Source organism: Pongo pygmaeus, chromosome 1, assembly GCF_028885625.2.
Source record: "Pongo pygmaeus isolate AG05252 chromosome 1, NHGRI_mPonPyg2-v2.0_pri, whole genome shotgun sequence".
NCBI lineage: Eukaryota > Metazoa > Chordata > Mammalia > Primates > Hominidae > Pongo > Pongo pygmaeus.
Genome location: NC_072373.2, coordinates 19,109,915 through 19,131,587, shown reverse-complemented (window position 1 = coordinate 19,131,587; position 21,673 = coordinate 19,109,915). Strand labels below are relative to the sequence as shown.

Below are 21,673 nucleotides of genomic sequence, written 5' to 3'. Positions count from 1 at the left end.
TTGTATTGGTGAATGTTCTAAGTTCTGTTTTTTCTCTTATAAATAATGCTGCAGTATTTGTGCATAAGATTTATTCCTTATTTTAGGTTGGTTCACTGGGATAAATTCACAGAAGTGAGATTTCTTGGCTTAAAGATTTTCAGTCGCTTTCTAGTTCTTGATGTTGGGTGCCAAGCCAAGTTGCTTTCCGATAAGGTTTAATTTACACTGTGTCCTTTTGCTTTTAAAATAAGGTAGTGAGACATCTGCAGCCTGTGTTGTGATGCCAAGTATTGAGATAGTACGGAGAATGTCCCAGCTGTTGAAGGGAGAGAATGGACGTACAAATGAGTGGCGCCAGAGGTAGGGGATCTCACAGCTTGTCCCTGGGTGGCACTGGTCAACCTGTCCCAGGGCAGCACTCGAGACGGAGGGAGGCCCTCGGAGTAGCCACAGCCCCTGGAGAGGGCTGGTAGATGCCCCACAGGGCTGGAGGTTTCTGTGTGGAGTCCTGCTGTAGGTCACTCATATTAGGCATGATGTGAACGTGCTCCACTCAGCTACTGTGATCTGATTGAAATAACCTTCTAAGAGCTTGCAGCTGTGGAAAGACCACTGTTTTGGATCAGGTTGACATGGAGTCTGGGCTTCGATGGGACTGTATGAACCACCTTAACCCCTGTGTTTAACTGTCTTTAAAGTGGGCTAATAAGGCTAAACAGTGTCCTCTACACAAATCCTTTGTGAAAGAAGAATTTGTAATTAATTAAAAAAAAGACCTTTTGAAAAAATAGATTAAGACAATCCTTATAGGGTTTTGAGGTAATAGTCACACAGCTAATAGCTGCTGAACCCTGAGCAAAGAAAATGTTAATGAGAAAATCTACATTTTAAATGAATAAAAAGAAACATACAGTCCTTATGTATTGCTCATTTGTTAGAAACTTTTTCAGGCACTCCTCCCCACAGAGTCACTCGTGAGTATCTTTTTCTTGGGTGCAGATAGCACACATTTTGCATGGTGTGCCTCACATGGTGTTTCTCATCTCTGGCTACTTTCATCATCTTTCTAAATATCCCATGTGGGTCATATCATTTTACTAACTTTGAAAGGATTTATCAGGCCTTTTTCAAACACCTGCTTTATCAGTCCAGAGGCTGCACAGCCTTGGCCTTGCCATGGAGAGATGGTGGCAGGACAGTAGACTCCAGGGATTCAGTGAGCACGCGGACATGTCTTGTCTCTCCCTTCTTGCTCTGACCAGTGGGTGTGATGTGCTGGTCTCTGCCATCTGCTGTCCCCCAGGGCAGCTTGGGAAAGCCTCTCCTCTCCCCCAACTTCCCTGCTTTCTTCCCTTTTCCCAAAATCCAGATCCAATTCTAATGGTCCCCAAAGAGAAGTCAACTGAAGTGTGAGGTTTCTCCCTTTGAAGAGAAGGGGTAATTGCTGTACACAGAACCTCAGACTGGGGGAGAATTGCTGTAGTGGGGGAGTCGTGAGGAGTAAAAGAGAGAACATACTAGTGCTAGGCCTGGGGTGGGTGTTGAATAAGCGTTAGTCCCTCTCACTCACACTTGGGTTGGCTGTACCTGGGCTGTACTGCCAGGAATTTCCAACTCTGTAATGATTTGTGATGAGATAAGTCAGGGAGAAGCTTAATTACAAATTTTCCATTTTGTTTGTAACCCTCAGCCCTCTTGGGGCTCTTTGCATATCATTCTGAGACTCATATTTTTTTTCCTGGGGATGCTCTTCAAAACAGAGTCAAGCATTTTATTTTTTTGGTGGTGGGGGGTGACAGAGGGTCTCTTACTCTGTTGCCCAGGCTGGAGTGCGATTATGCGATCCTGGCTCACTGCAACCTCAAACTCCTGGGCTCAGGTGATTCTCCTGCCTCAGCCTCCCAAGTAGCTGGGACTACAGCTGTGCATCATCACACCTGGCTAATTTTTAAATTTTTTTCTAGAAGCAGGGTCTCACCATGTTGCCCAGGCTGGTCTTGAGCTCCTGGGCTCAAGCTGTCCTCCCACCTTGGCCTCCCAAAGTGCTAGGATTACAGTCGTGAGCCATCACTCCCAGCCCGGAGCCAGTTCTGACTCAGTGGTTACAGAGCAGGTCTAGGAAGGAACCAGTTGTATGGAAGTTAGGCCCTCATGGGAAGGATTTAACCAGATGGTCATGGGAGATGGTGGCACCTACTGGTGACAAGGAGCATTGCACTTTAGTTCTGTGAGACCTGCTCATGAGCTGAGGTGAAGTGGGGAGGAAAGCAGCCTTGCAGGGGTATTGACATGGAGGTCAGGGAGCTGCTGAGCGTGGAGGAGCGCGGTGGTGATGGGAGGAAGGGGCGGTGGAGCAGCAGGGGTGTGAAATCTGCAGGGCTGCAGCCTGGCCGGCTGATGAGGCTGCCTCCTGCTGGCCTCCCTGCGGCTGCTCCACTGTGGCCCTTGGGCCCCACTCATCACCAAGTGCTGCCTGAGGGTTTCACCTCTCTCTTCCCACCTTTTTTTTTTTTTTTTTAACCTATTGGCAATGATTATTTTTAAATTTTTAAAATACAGTGGATTTTTACATAAATCACATGAGAAGTAATTTTCTGAAATACCTCCCCCCCTTTTTTTGTAAAGAGACATTTTCTAGTCCAGTGTGCAGAAATTCATCATTTTTCTAAAGTAAAAGAACCTGCTTCAGCTGTGGTTGAGAAACCCAGAACAAGAAGTGAGCTGCAGTTGAGAGAGGGCTTTGTGTGCCACCCCCTGACTGGGGAGGCGGTGGACTCGGAGCAAGTGTTAGAAAATGGAGCCATAAAAGACTCCTTAAAGTGTCGGGCGCTCAGCTAACTTAGGGCTAGAATTATATATCATCTCTTAAAGGACCTGCTGTTCTTGCCTTCAGGAATGGGAAGTTATCCCCAGGAGCTAAGAGCTGACCTGCTTCATAAACTCTTATTTAGACCTAGGAATGAGGAAAAGCTGCATGCGAGTGGCATCCCTTGTGCTCGCTTTCTCTGAGCTGCCTTCTGCTTAGGTCTTCTCTGCTGAGCATAAACGTTTAGGATGATGGTCTGGCAGCTCTTGAAGAGAGGATGGTGGTGTGGAATAGATTCCTCTGAGGCCTTGCCCCTCATGTTCCCGGAGCTGAGCTGATTATTCTTATTGGAAGATTGGCTTTCGAGTGAGCATTTATCAAGAGATTTGTACCTGAGTTTTCTTGAACAAAGAGGGAGGCGAGAGGGCTTAAAATTTCCATTAAAAATGAACAGGCACCCTAGAAATACATGACTGACAGATGTTGGCGCAGGAGTTTTCAGTGTAATTGCTTTCCCTTTAGGTAAATAGGATTATGCACACATTTTTGTAATTTTTTACAATTTTATTTTTTTCTGGAACAGTTTTAGATTTACAGAAACATTGGGAACATTGTGCAGAGTTCCTATATATCTCATACCCAGTTTCCCTGTTATTAAAATCTTAACATCAGTATGATTCATTTATTGTAAAGAACCAGTATTGATATGTTATTAACTAAAGTTCTCACTTTATTCAGATTTTTTACAACATCCCCTAGTGTTCTTTTTCTGTTTTAATATGTTATCCAGAATACCACATTCCAGTTAGTGATTATGTCTTCTTACTGTGACACTTTTTTAGACTTTCCTTTTTTTTTGATGACCTTGACTGTTTTGAGGAGGCTTGGTCAGGGATTTTTTAGAATATTCCTCGTCTGGGGTTTGTTTGATGTTTTTTCTCATGATTAGATGAGAGTTATGGGTTTGGGAGAGGAAGACCACAGAAGTAAAATATGCATAAATTTGTAAACAAGTTGTTGAATGAGTTAATTATGGAGAGGAAGGGAAGTTTAGTAGCCCTGAATAGTAACTGGAAGAGGAGTAAAGGCTGGACCCGCAGATTGGAAGAAGGCAAGTTTAATGTTCTTAATGATGGGACTTAATGCCTAACTTGTGTCATGCCTTATAGTTCATAGGGGATGGGATAGAGTGGTTCTTACATTTTCATGTTATATCTTGGGAAACTGAGGCTCAGAGAAGCAGCCTGAGTTGCCTAAGGTCATAGAGAAAGACCAGGATTTACTGGATATGCCAATGCATTTGCAAACCATTCCTAGTTGCATTTTCTATGCCCAGAGGTTCTAGACTCAACTGGCTGGGTCACTGATGGCCATTTCATCTGTGCGTGCTATAGGGATTTAAATAGGAAGATTTTTGTTAAATGAAGGCAATTGACCGACTGTGCATGGAATGAATGTGCAGGATGATTCACCAGGCCTTCTGCCTGTTAGAGAAGTTAAATGGTTGAGAATTAATAATTATGTGATTGTAGTTCATGACTTCAGCACAAGTCATTGTTACAGTTCTCAAATGTTGAGCAGCCCCACGTTATTCCCCACCAGCCTGTTTTTCTCTGAGTTTACACAGTAAAATAAGTGAAGTGGTGACCTTTATCATAACATATTTATTATTTGTGAGCAAGTGGAGTATGTATAAAGCAGTTTGTGACTTTGAATCCAAAATAGAAATTTGCCCTCCTCTCATTTTCACAGCATTGAGTTTCATGAACTAAGTTGGAGTAGTGAAAGTGAAACTGGAAATGCATGGATGAAGCCAGTGGTTCTGAACACTGAGAACTGCCTGGGAGCTTCTAGAAAAACCCCCAAGGCTGGGTCCCATTCCCTAAAGTTGTAATTATATTGGCCGGGACAGGAACAGGCCTTGGGAAATCCAAAACTTGGCCTTTCTGTCTTGTTCCTCACTCTGTACTCTACCCAGGTCCTCATTCTTAAACCTTTCATATCTTTCGATTCTTGCCTAAGTAAAGGTTTTGGGAGCTGTTGGGCTGGAGCTTTCAAAGCTTCCAGTAGGCTGATCTTACTCCTCTACCTGTATTTTACCTGTTCTCCCTAGGTGATGAAACTAGGAGGGCCCATGGCTACTTCTGCTACATGGGGCACAAAACATGCTTCAGAAATATTTGAGAGACTGAATGAAGCCTGTCTTTGGTCTCTAGGGTATATATTACGTTCCCTTTCTATTCTAATGATGAGTAAGAGGAAAGATACCACTCTTTCTTGTAAACCAAACTGTTGTTGCTTTCAATGGGAATTTTTATTAAGAAGCAAAAACTGATCTCTTTTATAAATGCATAGATACCAGTGTTTTACACAGTACAGGCTTCTGGTTTTGAGAGAACTTTTGCCATGGTTCAGAGTGATCTTACTAGCCTAGTATATTAGTTTGTTTTGCATTGCTATAAAGGAATACCTGAGACTGGGTAATTTAGAAAGAAAAGACGTTTATTTGGCTCACGATTCTGTAGGCTGTACAAGAAACATGGCAACAGAATCTGCTTCTGGTGAGGACTTCAGGAAGCTTTTAATCATGGTAGAAGGTGAAGGGGAGCAGGTGTGTCACATGGCAAGAGAGGGAGCAAGAGAGAGAGGGGAAGAGGTGCCAGGTTCTTTTAAACAATCGAAACTGTGTGAACTCTTTCCTTTACCATGGGGAGAGCACAAAGCCGTGCATGAGGGATCTGCCCCCATGACGCAAACACCCCCACCAGGCCTCACCTCCAACATTGGGGATCACATTTCAACATGAGATTTGGAGGAGACAGATATCCAGATGAAATCACCTAGTTAACTCTGGGGTTCTTTTTTCAGGACCCTTTCCCAGTGAGTTAAAATTAAATTTGTGAGTTTATTAATAGGTCACACCAGCCTATTTGGAAAGTAAAAGTTTTTTTGCCTTCTTGTGAGAAGACCTGAAGATTATTTCTCTACACTACCCTGGTGGAACACCAACCTTGAAGAATTAGAAATAAGTCCTTCTGCTTCTCCCATGGGTCACTTTATAGGGAAAATGCTTGATCAGGGGAGGTCTTGGTCTTTAGCGGGAAACAAGTCTACTCTGTAAAAATTTGCTTTCGAGTAAACAGTATTTTAATTAGTTTGTAATGTCTTAGCTTGGCAGCTTAGCTTAGTCTTACCTTTTGAGAAATGTGCTGTGAAATATAAATTATTACATCATTTAAAAATTTCTGGCAACCTGTTTTTTTCCCCAAAACTTGAGGGTTGCTGTGTGGATTGGCTGTAGTGGTAATTACTGAAAAGTCATCAAATAACAGTGAAAACTAGACAACTAATGAGAAGGGAATCAAGTAGTCATTCAGATAGTATTTTTGGTAATTTAATCTGCCTCTGACCATATGGTCTAGTCAGCTGAAATAATTTAACAGTGACAACATATATTTCAGTAAGCAGAGATTAAAAACAGCCCATTTATTTTCTGTTTTCTCCCGCAGTAATATTTTTATATCTCTGTTAACAAATATGATGTTTGCCATTTAAATTATATGGAAGCAGCTTTGGATGATTTAGCAATATACATAACATTTATTCTTTGTTATTATCTAGTTTTATGTATGTAAGCATGTTTATTTTAGTGGTGTTTCATAATTCAAAAATGTTACCAGAGGTGGTAATTGTATTTATATTGGACATGGGTAAGACATCAGCGTGAGATGAAGCTACATTTTTGCTGCACAGACTTTTGCTGCTTGTGACTCAATTCTTGAGCTTCCATCACCTCACAGCCCCTGCCCCCACTCCTGCCCCACACAAATGACTGGCTAGGTGCAGCAGTCTCTGCCACTAGCAAGCCTTATGGCATTGACAAATGTAGTGGTTTTAGGATATTCTAAATATTAACCAATTTTTTATTATCCTCCTCTCAAAACTGGAGGCTAGTCTCAGCTCCACCAAACCCAATTTCACGTGAGCTGGACATGGTGACATGGTTCATTGTTTCTAAAGAACAGACAGGGCGACAGTGAGTGATTTCCAAGACTAGGCCATAAAAGGCATCATGGTATTTCCCTTGCTCTTGTACGTGCCCTCTTCCTCATATTCACTGGGGAAGCCAGCCGCCTCTTGGGAGGACACTTAAGCAGCCCTATTGGATGGGCCCCATTGAGGAACTGGGGCCTCCTGGCCATGTGAGTTACACATCTTAGAAGCAGACCCTAGCCCTAGGCTAACCTTCAGAGAACAGCAGCCCTGGCCAAAATCTTTGCAGCCTCATTAGAAATTGTGGGCCAGATCCATTCAGATTCCTGACCCTCAGACACTGTGTGAGGTAATAAACATTTATTGTTTTAAGCTACTGAGTTTTGCAGCAGTTGATAAGTCATGTAGCCCTTCTGGATCCTTTTTTCCAATCCTCTGGGAAATGAATGGTTGGACTGCACAGTGCCCTGCACACATAGATTTGATCAATAGTGCCTAAGGGGCTTGCTCATCTTCCAGCGACTGTACCTCCTCATCCCCATGGCGCCTTTCCTCCTCCACTCCCCTGAACACTTGCCTTTGGCAACTGAGCCAAGAACACTTCTTATTTTTTTCTTATTTGGGTCAGAGACAGAGTATACTGGGAATATTCTATTAACAACGAAACCGATATTTACACTTAATTAGTTTCCATAACTATTTAATAAACTCACCTGTTGGGTTTACTGCTTCTGAAAATAGTGTCATAGTATTTAGATGTCATTGCTACTTTATGTACTTAGAAATAGGATGAATTTGAGCTGCTGTGCTCTCTGATTATGGCAGGTAAGTAGATGTTGCTCAGCCATGGATTCCCATCTGATTGCACTCATGGCCTGGTTTAATTCCATTTGTGCCTCTGTTGTGTGCATCTGTAAGAACAATTTGGGAGATACATATTTTGAGGTTTTAGGATACAGAATTTTGAACCAGATTAAAATGTCTAATAACAATAATCACTACCAGCTGGGGTAAGTTAGTAAGTAGGAGAAGAATTAGAGTTCTCATTATCTGGCCCAGATTCCATTTACAAAGGGAGAGAAGACCGCAGCGCCATACTTTAGGGCATCTAGGTCTTTCCAGAGGCTGCGTGTGGATGCATCCAACACTCTAGACTAAGGGGTGATGCCAGGCAGGGCAGCGGCATTCTCCTGTCCCGTGTTTCTCATTTGGTTGACAGGGCATCCTAGACCTCTGGTTAAACTTCCCTGATGGAATGCAGTATTTGGTCAGAGCTGCTGAGCCCTCCATTGTCCACACTTTCCTGAAGCACCGTCTGTCTGTGGGGTAATCATTCTGCATTCACTGTCAACATCCCTCCTTTGAGGGTGGTGGAAACAAAGCAGAGATGGGTCTGCATCCTGGGAAATCAAAGCGGGCTTACAAGATCACAGGCTTTGAATTCTCTGCAACTTTTGACCCAGCATAAACCACATCATTACTTGTCTAATCTCAGCAGTTTATACTTGTCACTAAAAAGAGGACCTGTCTGTCACTGCATCATTTTCCCCTTAAAAGGGAGAAAACACACAGATCTGTTGGTAGCACAGCCAGAATACCAGTGGCTACTGGGTGCAAGAGCCTTCTTCATACATTTGCATTCAGTACATTTCCATTTTTGAGCGGCACTGACGCTAGTGTAAATAAGTCTTATAATGTATGTAAATGTATGGGAGGGGGATTGTAACGAAAAGCTTCCACTGCAGAGTAGGCGAAGCCGATACAATCAATCTGAGTAAGTAGGGCGAAGATTCCTTTTTTTCAGCTGCATTTATTATTGAGCAACTATTGTAAGGCCACCAGCGCACTTGGTACCATAAGGATACAGAAGGAATATGACAGCTTTCCTTACCCTCAAAGAACCTGAAATCTTTTTGGATATCAAACATGGGCGAAGCAGGTAGCAAATGTAAAAGACCCCCAAGTGCTAACTGAATGTATCACCTACACAAGAACACCAGGCAGGCAGGGACCTGCTGTGCAGGAGGCATTGAGCCCAGCCTCCTAATCTTAGAGAAGTTGGACTCCGACACCCACTGCCGTTGGCAGAGGCACGGCTGGAACCGAGGGCTCTGGCTCTGAGGCCAGTGCTACTCCCCACGTGTCATGCGGGGTCTCCTCCTTTCCTACTTGTCCCTGCAGCATTGGCCTCTCCTCTCCCCTGCACTGGCACCTCACCCTCCCTGGGTGGTCTCCCTCCTGCTCACCAGTAGCTTTAATTACCCGGGGCCTTTTCGCAACCCCAGATTTGTGCCTCCATCTGTTTGCAGATGCCTCCTCTTGGTATCTCACAGTAGCTTCATCATTTCCAAACCAAACTCCTCTTTATTTCCTAGCATTGCTTCTTACCCTCCCCAGCAACTTTCTTGTATTTCTTCTCGGTGGACATCACACCTGTGTAGGAAGTGCTGCAGTCAGAAACCTGGGCTATCTTTGATTCTTCTTCCCCCTTGCACTCCTCCTGCTGCATTGCCAGCCCCTCCTAGTTGCACCTGTCTCCGCTCTGTCCCTCTGGGACCTGGACTGGCTCCAGCATGCCATCTTCCCGTTGCTGCATTACTGAAATGGCCTCCTGGGCTCTCTTGTGCCCTCTAGTCTGCCCCCACCTTATAGCCACAGTGATGTTTCTAGAATACAGGTGTCAGACTATCCAGCCACTTCCATGCCTTCCTGTTTTTGATCTTTCCCTTGTTCCATCTGTCTGGTACACCCACCACCGCTAGTCCCCATTGTTCCTTCTTGCCTCCCTTAGGTCTCCACCGAGGTACCACTTCCATGTACAGCCTTCCTGGGGGCCCTGTTCTACACGTGGCGTGTGTCTCTGGGCCGTTGTTCCCCACACTTGTCTGTGGTGTCTTTGCATAGCACAGGCCAAGATGCCTGGCCCCTGCTGTGTCTCTAGGAGCTGACTTTCTTAATACCAGGCCAAGGCCCTCGGTAGGGGTGGGGAGAAGAGAGTGGGCCAAGACAAGCGTCTACAGACCAGTGGTGGGTTGAGTGTGGGTGCTCCATCAGACAGTGAACCTAGTCAGCCATCTTTGCAGGAATTTATTACTAGTGACCAGACATATTCTGAGATGAACGGTTAGTACAATGTCTTAATTGAACTTTGGCTATTTAGTTGGGGGAGGGAGGAAGCTATCTTATCTAGAGGCAGTACAGCTAAATGACTGAGACCATGAACTCCAGCCCTGAGCTCCCCAGGGTGTGGATCCAGCCTCATACGAACACTAAACGTTCAGTGCCTTGGCTTCGTCACCTGTAAAATTGGAATAGTAATAGCATTGCAGGGAGATGAGCGTATGTGCAGTGTCCAGACTGCGGCTTGGCACCTCATAAATACTGTGTTAGGCAGCAGCCACCATGGTGGTTCCTCCTTTTCATTGTCCTCCCCTCCCCCTCCTTCCCCTCCTTCTCCTTCCCCTCCTCCTCGGCCTCCTCCCCCTCCTTGTCCCCCTCCTCCTCCCCCCCTTCCCCTCTTTCTCCTCGCCCTCTCCCCCTCCTCCTCCTCACTGTCCTCCCCCTCCTCCTCCTCCCTGTCCTCCCCCTCCTCCTCCTCACTGTCCTCCCCCTCCTCCTCCTTGGGGGCTCCTCTTCCCCTTCCCCATTTTTACTGTAGGAGCAGGTAGTTAAGATGATAATCTGCAGTTTTTGACCTGGAAGTCCAGAACAAAACAGTCCTATGTGAGTGACCTCCTAGAAATGTGTTCTTGGGTTTTTATGACATTTTGAGAATCAGGCTCTTTTAATTTAGTTTAAATTGAGCCCTAGCCTGTCATTCCCACTCTGACTTACATAAAGGGCCAGATTTAGCTTTTTACCAGCTGCATAACCTGGACAAATTGCTTAGCCTATCTTATTTTATGTGTCCTCATTGTAAGACAGGAATTATAAAATGCAGGAATGAGAGAGGGTCTATGCTCAATGTTTGGTGCATAGTAGGTATTCGTAAATGGCAGGGCTTGTTCCATCTGCTTGGTACCTTGTCATGCCCTAATTATATGGGCATGAACTCACCCTGCACTAGTTTTATAGTAGGCATCGTTGATAGGAAGGAAGAACGGAGGTTGAGGAGTGCTCACCCTGCACTAGTTTTATAGTAGGCATCATTGATTGGAAGGAAGAAGGGAGGGTGAGGAGTGTTACCTGTGGGCAAATCAGTCTTATTTGTGGGCACAAAAAAAGTTTATTTTCTGGGAAAACACTGATGGTTGACCTGCATGAATGTCAGATAATGACTACAGATAATGACTTTATTTTTACATGTAGAAAATATGCTAGAGTCACCAGCCCCACTGGCTTGTTCACTTTTGATTTTATTCAGCTACAAGTTTAAATGATTTGATCCATTAGCTGGTGTACCTAGGAGGCCAGATGCTGGGGTGGGGGGTTGAGAGGTGGGAATTATCAGCCACAGTGCTACAATCAAGCCTCAAAATAAAGATTAATACTTCATTAAAAGTCTGCAGAGTGTGACTGTGGTAATTTCATTACTTGCTGATTTAGTATTCACACGTATCTCCTTACTTTGTAAAGCCAGTTGGTGGGTTAAATTCTCTCACTGTTGCCTGTCTGCCATGGTTCCCACAGAATCAGTGCCAGTAGTAAATTGAAAGTTTCTTTATAGCCAAGTAATCTCAAAAGCCAAGTTATAAATACATCTTTTCAAAACTTTTTTGCAGTAAGAATTATTTAAATTGGGATACAGCTGCATTTTAATACATTTGTTGCAGCGTGGGGTGAGACTTGCAAAAGTACATGGGACACTTAAAGGCCAGGAAGGCGTTCTGCTGGGTGGGTGGGGCTTGGACCCCCCGGCTGCAGAATGGTTTCTCTCACCAGCCTGCCAAGGCTACAGTTCTTCCCCTCCTGCCATTTTCATGGCAGCCCTGATGTGATAAACCCAGCTGTATCGCCTCATTAGAGAAGCAACGGAAGCAAAAGCTGGCCAAGAGATGGGGGAGTCTTAGGCACAGTTTCTGTCTAATTACCGCACCTCTTGAGTAAAAATGCAGACTATTGGCAAAGCAAGTTGCATTTGGAAAAAATGTGTCATTTGGCCCAGGCCCTGAGGTTTACCCTTCTGCAGCTCTCACTTTACATTTTAAGTAAAGAACCAAAACGTCTCCAGTGGTGAACGTGCATGCAGCACGCAGTCTGCGCTGGTCCAGAGGAGTGCTGGTGGAATAAACCCCGGGGAGAGCTGGGTTCCCCGCCCCGCAGGGAGGGATTACTGTTGCGCATCAGCCTAATCGCATCTGCTCAGGAAAATGGCCAACTGACAATGCTTGGCTCACAGGAGTCTGGTGGGAAAATTACTAGCCATGGGTTATTTCTGATTTGGGTTATATACAGAAACCTTTCTTATTTTAGTCACAGAAATCAGATTCCCAGTGGTGGAAAATATATTTAGCTCTGTGGTCGTGCAGTTGTTATTTAGTCTGATTTAATGTTGATAAATTAGAGTAAATTGTTTGCCCAGATGAGTTGAATAAATTCTGCCAGAGCTTATATCTTATTCTGTTTTCACATTGAGTCCTTAATATGTATCTCTGTTTCATTGGCAGTCCTATTAGAGTAAGCCCTAGAAAAAGCTTGGTGGCCCTACCCCCTGCTCCTGTGTTAGTCAGTGGAATTAAATCATTTAACACTCTCTGAGGGGAGCTCAAAGGAGCCCATAGGGAGAGTCTGGTCCTAAGATGTCCATAAACCACCTAAGATGTCTGGAGAGCTACCTGCATTTTAATAGTTTTAATTTAACCACTCTAGAATTATTTCATTTAATCCACTTTCCCTATCTCGCTTCCCCACCCTCACAAATCCCCAAAGCCCTGGGAGTTTTCGGAGTATTTCCTTCCCACAGATAAGCAATACAAATATAAAATGAAGAGAGAAATGCAAACCCTTGGGAAAGGTCATGTCTATACTTTTCTCCCCTTGCATCTTGACTCCCTAACAATTTCTGGTGTGTGGGGTCTTTAAGATGTGCCCTCCCTCCTGCTCATCAGTGCATCCCCAGGGCCAAGTGTTACTCTCCTAAGACTCGGTATGTATTGAACTGATGAATGAAGGTGTGCTTGAAGAACCAGTCAACTCATTCAGTGTCTTTGTTCCCCTAGGAGGACTGGAATGAAATTGACCCCATTAAAAAGAAAGACCTTCATCACAGCAATGGAGAAGAGAAAGCACAAAGCATGGAGACCCTCCCTCCAGGTACTGCCAGGGGCCAGGAAGCCATCTTGCTTTGAGCAAGTGATTGGGAGTGGACTGAGCGTGGCTCTTGGAGCAGGTGGTCTGTGGGGAGAAGCTAGATTCCATAGGTCAGCAGGAGACACCGCCCTAGAGCACTGCTTTGACAACTTCCATCGGACCCATTAATGGGTGGTCAAGTTAAAACTTTAATAGGAGGTGGCCAAAATGTGTTGAAAGAGAAAATAAAAATAGACTGAAGTAGAAAGTATATATTAGTATATATTAGTTCATGAAATATTTTTAATAGACTTTATTTTTTAGGGCGGTTTTAGCTTCAGAACAAAACTGAGGGGAAGGTACAGAGAATTCCTGTATACCTCCTGCACCCCCACCCCCAACACACATACAACCTCCTCCATTGTCAGTATCCCCCGACAGAGTGGTACATTTGTTATAATCCATGAACCTGCATTGACACGTCATCATCACCCAAAGTCTGTAGTTGTCATTAGGGTTCACTCTCGATGTTATACATTCTGTGGGTTTGGACAAATGCATAATGGCATTTAGCCACCATTGTAGTATCATACAGAGTCATTTCACTGCCTTAAGAGTCCTCCGTGCTCTGCCTGTTCATCCTTTCCTCCCCCAGCCCCTGGCAACCAGCAATCCTTTTGTTGCCTCTGAAGTTTTGCTTTTCTAGAATGTCAGGCAGTTGGAATCATAGGGTATGTCAGCTTTTCAGATTAGCTTCTTTCACTGAGTAATATATATTCAATATATATTTATTTTAATATATTAATATAATTAATATAATATATTAATATTTAATATATAAGGTTCCTCCATGTCTTTTCATGGCTGGATAGCTCATTTCTTAATGAATTAATAGTCCATTGTCTGGGTGTATTAGTTTGTTTATTCACCTAGTGAAGGACATCTTGGTTGCTTCCAAGTTTTGGCAATTATGATTAAAGCTACTATAAATATCTATGTACCAATTTTCGTGTAGACGTAAGTTTTCAGCTCATTTGAGTAAATACCAAAGGGTATGATTGCTGGATCATATGGTAAGAGTATGCTGAGTTTTGTAAGAAACTGCTAAGTTGTTTTCCAAAGTGGCTGTTCCGTTTTCCATTCCCACCACAGTGAGTGAGAGTTCCTGTTTCTCTACATCCTCACCAGCATTTGGTGTTGCCAGTGTTCTGGATTTAGGCCACTCTAATAGGTGTGGAGTAGTATTTCACTTTTGTTTTTATTTTCAATTCTCTAATGACATACGATGTTGAGCATCTTTTCATAGGCTTATTTGCCATCTGTATATTTTCTGAGGTGTTCACGCCTTTTGCGCATTTTTAATCCAGCATTTCATTTTCTTATTGTTGAGTTTTAAGAGTCTTTATACATTTAGGATAATCATCCTTTATCAGATATGGGTTTTGTAAATGTTTCTCCTAGTCTGTGGCCTGTCTTCTCATTGTCTTGATAGTGTCCTAGAAGATTTTAATTGATTCAAATCTGGCTTATCAATTATTTCCTTCATTGTCATGCCTTTGGTGTTTTCTCTAAAAAGTCTTCACCATGACAAAAAGGTCACCTAGATTTTCTTCTATGTTATCTTCTATGAGTTTTATACTTTGGTGTATTTACTTATTTATTTGAGACAGAGTCTCACTCTGTTACCCAGGCTGGAGTACAGTGGTGAAATCTCAGCTTATTGCAACCTCTGCCTCCCAGGTTCAAGTGATTCTCCTATTTAAGCTTCCCAGTTGCTGGGATTACAGGCACCTGCCACCAAGCCCAGCTAATTTTTGTATTTTTAGTAGAGACAGGGTTTTGCCACGTTGGCCAGGCTGGTCTCAAACTCCTGACCTCAGGTGATCTGCCCGCCTCGGCCTCCCAAAGTGCTGGAATTACAGCGGGAGCCACCACGCCTGGCCTACTTTGGTGTTTTACATTTAGGTCTGTGATTCATTTGGAGTTAATTTTGTGAAAAGTGTAAGAGCTGTGTCTAGGTTCTTTTTTTTTTTGGCATGTGAGTGTCCAGGTCTTCCAGAAACATTTGCTGAAGAGACTCCTCTCCGCTTTATTGCCTTTGCTCCTTTGTCAGAGATCGGTTGGCAATATTCGTATGGTTCTATATTGGGGCTCTTTATTTGCTTCCATTGATCTATTTGTCTGTTATTCTGCCACTACCACACTGTCTTGATGACCATGACTTCATGTAAAGTCTTGAAGCCGAGTAGTGTTAGTCACCTTTGTTTTCTTTCAAGGTAGTTTTAGCTATTCCACATCTTTTGCTGTTCCATATAAATTTGTAAATTTTAGAATGAGTTTGTTAATATCCACAAAACAACTTGCTGGGATTTTGGCTCGAATTGCATTGAATCTATAGATCAAGTTGAGACTAACTGACATTTTGACCATATTGTCTTACTCCCCGTGAATGTCAAATAATTTTTCTGATACCTTTTATCAGAGTTTTGTAGTTTTCCTCATACAGAATTTATACATATTTTGTCAGATTTGTACCTAAGTTTTTCATTTTGGGAGTTTCTAATGTAAATGGTCTTGTGATTTTCACTTCACACTCCACTCCTTTGTTACTGGTATATAGGAAAGCAGTTGACTTTTGTATATTGACCTCACATCTTATAACCTTGCTGTAATTGTTTATTAGTCCCAGGAAATTTTTGTTCATTGTTTCAGGTTTTCTGCATAGATAATCATGTGATCTATGAACAAATAGAATTTTATTTATTTTCTTCCAATCTTTATACTTTTTTTTTGTCTTATTTCATTAGCTAGGACTTCCAGTACAATGTTGAAGAAGAGTGGTGAGGGGTCATCTTTACCTTGTTCCTGATCTTAGTGGGAAAGTTTCCAGTTTTTCACCATTAAGTATGATGTTAGCTGCAAGATTTTTGTAGGTATTCTTTATCAAGTTGAGGAAGTTCTCATATATTCCTAGTTCGAGAATTTGTAACATGAATGGGTGTTGGATTTTGTCAAGTGCTTTTTTTGCATCTATTGATATGATCATGTGATTTTTCTTGCTTAGCTAATGGATATGATGGATTACGTTAATGGGTTTTCATTTGTTGAGCCACTCTTTCATAACTGGCGTAAATCCTACTTGATGACGGTGTATAATTCTTTTTATACATTGTTGAATTTGATTTGCTTTATTTTGTTGAGAATTCCTGCATATGGTCATATGAGAGCTATTAATCAGTACCTTTTGTTTCTTTTTTTTTTTTTTTTTTTTTTTTTTAGAGAGAGAGTTTCACCATGTTGGCCAGGCTGATCTTGAACTCCTGACCCCAGGTGATCCACCTGCCTCAGCCCTGCCAAAGTGCTGGGATTACAGGCATGAGCCAGCACACCCAGCCATACCTTTTTTTCTTAAATGTCTTTGTCTGGTTTTTGGTATTAGGGTAATGCTGGCCTCATAGAATGAGTAAGGAAGTATTTCTTCTGCTTCTATCTTCTGGAAGAGATTGTAGAGAATTGGTATAATTTCTTTCTTTAAATGTGGGTCAGAATTCATCAGTGAACACACCTAGGCCTGGTGCTTTCTGTTTGGGAAGATTATTAATTATTGATTCAATTTCTTTAATAGATATGACCTGTTCAAATTGTTTATTTCTTCTTATGTGAATTTTGGCAGAGTATGTCTTTGGAGGAATTGGTCCATTTCATCCAGCTTATTGAATTTATGAGCATAGAATTGTTCATACTATTCCTTATTGTCCTTTTCATATCCATAGGATCTATAGTTATATCCCCACTTTCATTTCTGATATTGGTAAAGTGTGCCTTTTTTCTTTTTCACTTAGCCTGGTTAAAGGTTCATTGATTTTATTGATATTTTGAGAGAACCAGCTTTTGGTTTTATTTATTTTTTCTCTATTGATTTTCTGTTTTCAATTGTATTGATTTCTGTAATAATTTTTATTATGTCTTCTACTTACTGTGGATTTAACTTTCTCCTTTTTCTAGTTTTTTAAAGTAGAATCTTAGATGATTGCTTTTAGATCTTTCTTATTTTCTAATATATGCACTCAGTACTATAAATTTCTTTGGAAGCACTGCTTTTGCTGCATCTCACAAATTTTGATAAGTTCTGTTTTCATTTTTATTTACTTTGGGAATTTAAAAACATTTTTTCTTAAGATTTCTTCTTTGACCTCTGTGTCATTTAGAAGTGCGTTGTTTAGTCTCCACGTACTTTGGGATTTCCCAGCTAGCTATCTTTCTGTTATTGAATCTAGTTTAATTGTATTGTGTTCTGAGAGCACACAGTCTGATTTCTGTTCTTTTCAATTTGTTAAGGTATGCTTTATGGCCCAGAATGTGGTCTCTTTTGGTGAATGTTCCATGTGAGTTTGAGAAGAATGTGTACTCTGCTGTTTTTGACTGAATTAGGCTATAGATGTCAATTATGTCTAGTTGATTGATGGTGTTGTTGAGTTCAACTCTGTCCTTACTGAGCTTCCTCTTGCAGGATCTGCCCATTTTTGATAGAGGACTATTGAGGACTCAAACTATAACAGTGAGTTCATTTATTTCTCCTTGCAGTTCTATCAGTTTTTGCCTCATGCATTTTTATGCTTTTTTTAGGCACATACACATTAAGGATTGTTGTATCTTTTTGGAAAATAGACTTTTAAAAAATCATTATGTAATGCTCTCTTGATCCCTTAAAAATTCCCATGATCTAAAGTCTACATTGTCAGAAATTAATATAGTTATTCTTACTTTCTTTTGATTAGTGTTAGCATGATAGATCTAACTTTTCTTGGTAAAGGCCATTCTTTATCATTTTACTTTTAATCTATGTGTGTTGTTTTATTTATAGTAGATTTGTTGTAGGCAACATACAATTGGGACTTATTTTTTGATTCTCACAATCTTGGTATTTTCTTTGGTGTATTTACTATATTTGTTATTGTTTTTTATTTATTGCCCTTATTCTATGTTTGTACTTTTACCTTTCACACTTTTTCTGCCTTTTGTCATTTTAATTGAGCTTTCTGTATGATCCCATTTTCTCTCTCTTCTCAGCATATGCATTATGTGTCTTTAAAAAAAATTAGTTGGTCTTCTTTCAGATAACACTATACTTTTTCACAGGTAGTGCAAGTATCTTATAATAACAAAGTATTCTTGATTCCTCCCTCCCATCCCTTATATCATTGCTGTCATTTTACATCCACATAAGCATATGTATATAATATATAAAAGAATACATGATAGAATATATTGTTGCTATTATTATTTCAAACAACCCATTATATGTTAGTTCAATTAAGAATAAGAAAAATAGGCGAGGAGCAGTGGCTCACGCCTGTAATCCCAGCACTTTGGGAGGCTGAGGCAGGCAGATCACTGAAGTCAGGAGTTCGAGACCAGCGTGGCCAACGTGGTGAAACACTGTCTCTACAAAAAATACAAAAATTAGCCAGGTGTGGTGGTGCGTGCCTGTAATTCCAGCTACCTGGGAGGCTGAGGCAGGAAAATCGCTGGAACCTGGGAGGCGGAGGCTGCAGTGAGCCGAGATCGTACCACTGCTCTGTAGCCTGGGTGACAGAGCAAGACTCCAACTCAAAAAAAAAAAAGGAAAAGTTTTTATTTTACCTTCACTTATTCCTTCTTTGATGCATCCTTTCTTCATGTAGATCCAGGTTTCTGATCGATGTTATTTTCCTATGTTAAAAGAGCTACTTTTAACATTTTTTGCAAGGCAGGTCTACTGGCAACAAATTCCCTCAACTTGTGTTTGAGGAAGTTTCTATCCCTCCTTCATCTTTGAAGATCAATCTTTCTTTTTTTTTTTTTTTTTTTTTTTGAGACAGAGTCCCGCTCTATTACCCAGGCTAGAGTGCAGTGGTGCTATCTCAGCTCACTGCAAGCTCTGCCTCCTGGGTTCATGCCATTCTCCTGCCTCAGCCTCCCGAGTAGCTGGGACTACAGGCGCCCGCCACCACATCCAGCTAATTTTTTTGTATTTTTTTAGTAGAGACGGGGTTTCACCATGTTAGGCAGGATGGTCTCGATCTCCTGACCTCGTGATCCACCCACCTTGGCCTCCCAAAGTGCTGGGATTACAGGCGTGAGCCACTGCGCCTGGCCTGAAGATCTAACTTAAATGGTACAGAATTCTAGGTGGTCATTTTTTTTCTCTGAGCCCTTTAAATATTTCCCTCTCCTCTCCTCTTCCCTGCATGGTTTCTGAGAAGACATTAGTTATAATCCTTCTCTTTGCTCCTCTATTGATAGGTAAGGTGTTTCTTTCAATTTTTTTTATCTTTGATTTTCTGCAATTTGAATATGATATTCCTCAGTGTAGTTTTTGGAGCCTTTATACTATTCTGTGTGTTCTCTAAGTTTCCTTAATTTGCATTTTGGTGTTCAACATTAATTTGGGGAAATTCTTAGTCGTGATTTCTTCCAGTATTTCTCCTGTTCTTTTCTCTCTTTCTTCTCCTTCTGGTATTCCCATCATGCATATTTACACCACTGTAATTGTTCCACAGTTCTTGGATATTATTTCAATTTTTTTCATCTTTTTTGTCTTTGCATTTGAGTTTTAGAAGTTTGTAGTGTCATATCCTCAAGTTTAGAGATTTTTTTCTCAGCATGTCCTGTCTGCTAATGAGCCCATTAAAGACTTTCCTCATTCTCTACAGTGTTTTTGATCTCTAGCATTTCCTTTTGATTCTTTCTCATAATTTCCATTTCTCTGCTTACATTATCTGTCTGTTCTTGTGTGTTACCTACTTTTTCCATTAGAGTCCCTAGCATATTAATTATAGTTGTTTTAAATTCCTGATCTGATCATTCCAACATTGTTCTATATCTGAGTCTGGTTCTGTTACTTGCTCGTCTCTTTAAACTCTGTGTGTGTGTGTGTGTGTGTGTGTAACCTCTTAGTGTGCCTTGTAATTTTATGTTGAAAGCTGGATGTGATGGACTGGGTGCACGGAACCCTGGTAAATAGGCCTTTACTTGTGTGGTGTTAAGGTGTAGTGGGAGGGGAAGCTTGCTATAGTCCTATGATTTGGTCTCATTCTTTTAGGGAACCTTTGTGCCTGGGCTGTGAGCCTCACATTTGCTTCTCAGCGTCCCCCTCTCCACATCCTTAGGTGATTAATTAAAGTCTAGCAGAGGCTGATTATTTCCTGTCCCTCAGATTGGACAGGCTCTGATAAATGCCAGCAGTTTAGTCCCTGTTTAAATAGTTTCTCCTGAGGGCAGGCCTTATTAATAAGAACACAGTGCCCTGGCTTCTTTCAAAATGGTTATTTTCCCCTCTCCCTGTTGTAAGCATGAGGGGGTATTTCTTCAGTATTCACTGTGAGGGTCTGGTAGAGCTCCAGGAGGTAAAACACACACAAATATAGCTGCCCCCCCCCGCCCCCCGCCGCACCGCCACACCCCCATGACTGGGTCCCCCTGGAGTTTTTAATCTCTTAGGCTTGTCCACAGTGAGCCTCCAGGAATTTTCCACTACAGTTTAGGTTTTCCTACCCCCGTAGTGGATCTTCAGGGGTTTCTACTTACAGGCTTCTGCTCCAGTGAATTGTGATTCCTTGTATTCACCTGTCCAATTTGGGGGGCTGTGGCTTGTGACATTTCTCCAACAGATCCAAGGCAGATTTCTAAGAAGTGCTGATTTTTCATTTTATTCAGCTTTTTACTGTTAGGACAGAATAACGACTTTCAAGCTCCTTACATGCCTATTGGGAACTGGAAGTCCGTTTATGAAGTGTTTGCTTTGCTGGCGAGGGTGTTTGCTGGTGAGAGTGTTTGCACGTTGTGTTCTTGACTGTGGATGGACAAGCATCACCCCAGGGAGTCCAAGCCCCTCCTTTGTGCCCTCCCCAGGCGTTGTCCCAGCTACACCAGATGCAGGTATGTCACTGTCTCCTCCGGGAGCTCTGACTGAAGGCACACATGCAGTCAATTCGTGGGTTAAGTCGGCCTCCCTGTCATCTTTCCAGCTCCTGGATGAGGCATGAAGCCCTGAGCCACAGTTCTTTCATATGTAAAGTAAACATTACCCACACAATGGGGAGTATCTGAATAGAATAGTTAACTAATATTCCTATTATTATAATAATGGGAAGCTAGGATACACACTTTTGTTGTGTGGATTAATGAGAGACTTCCTATGGATTATCTTCTATTAAAAACATACAGATGTTCTGATGGTTTTCAGCAAATAGAGAGAGGGAGGGAAAAGCCATCTTCAGGTCATAGGCTGGATTTGACCATTGAGAGTCATACCTCAATCATTTGAGTGCTCACATTGACTCTGCCTTTCATATCCTTAACTATTGCATACAGTTGGTTTTCTTATCTTCAAAGAGATCGGAATGTACTGATTTGCCTCTCTTTTGAGTTATTAGTAGTAATTTTTGATAAATGCACAATGTCTTTTTATTTTGCCAAAGGGCTTTCTTTCCTTTTTATGTTGAAACCATTTTTCCTACTAAACCAGCATACACATAATTTTTTCGCTGTTAGAAATTATTTTCTTGTGATTGAAAAATCTATTTTCCCTAAGCATGAGGAACACAGCTAAAGTTTTATGGCTTGCAAGAAACTACTGGCCATGGCACTTTCCAGTGTGTCAGTGGTTTGTTCAGGAAGCTC

At 41.9% G+C, this 21,673-nt stretch overlaps 1 protein-coding gene across 1 annotated transcript in view; it reads left to right on the top strand.

Moving 5' to 3' along the window:
- Window positions 1-21,673, top strand: part of GALNT2 (polypeptide N-acetylgalactosaminyltransferase 2) — a 216,239-nt gene that overhangs the window by 98,915 nt on the left and 95,651 nt on the right. The window contains exon 2 of the mRNA XM_054468572.2: window positions 12,940-13,033. Coding sequence (XP_054324547.1) covers window positions 12,940-13,033 — 94 coding nt within the window. The remainder of the gene's footprint in view (window positions 1-12,939; window positions 13,034-21,673) is intronic.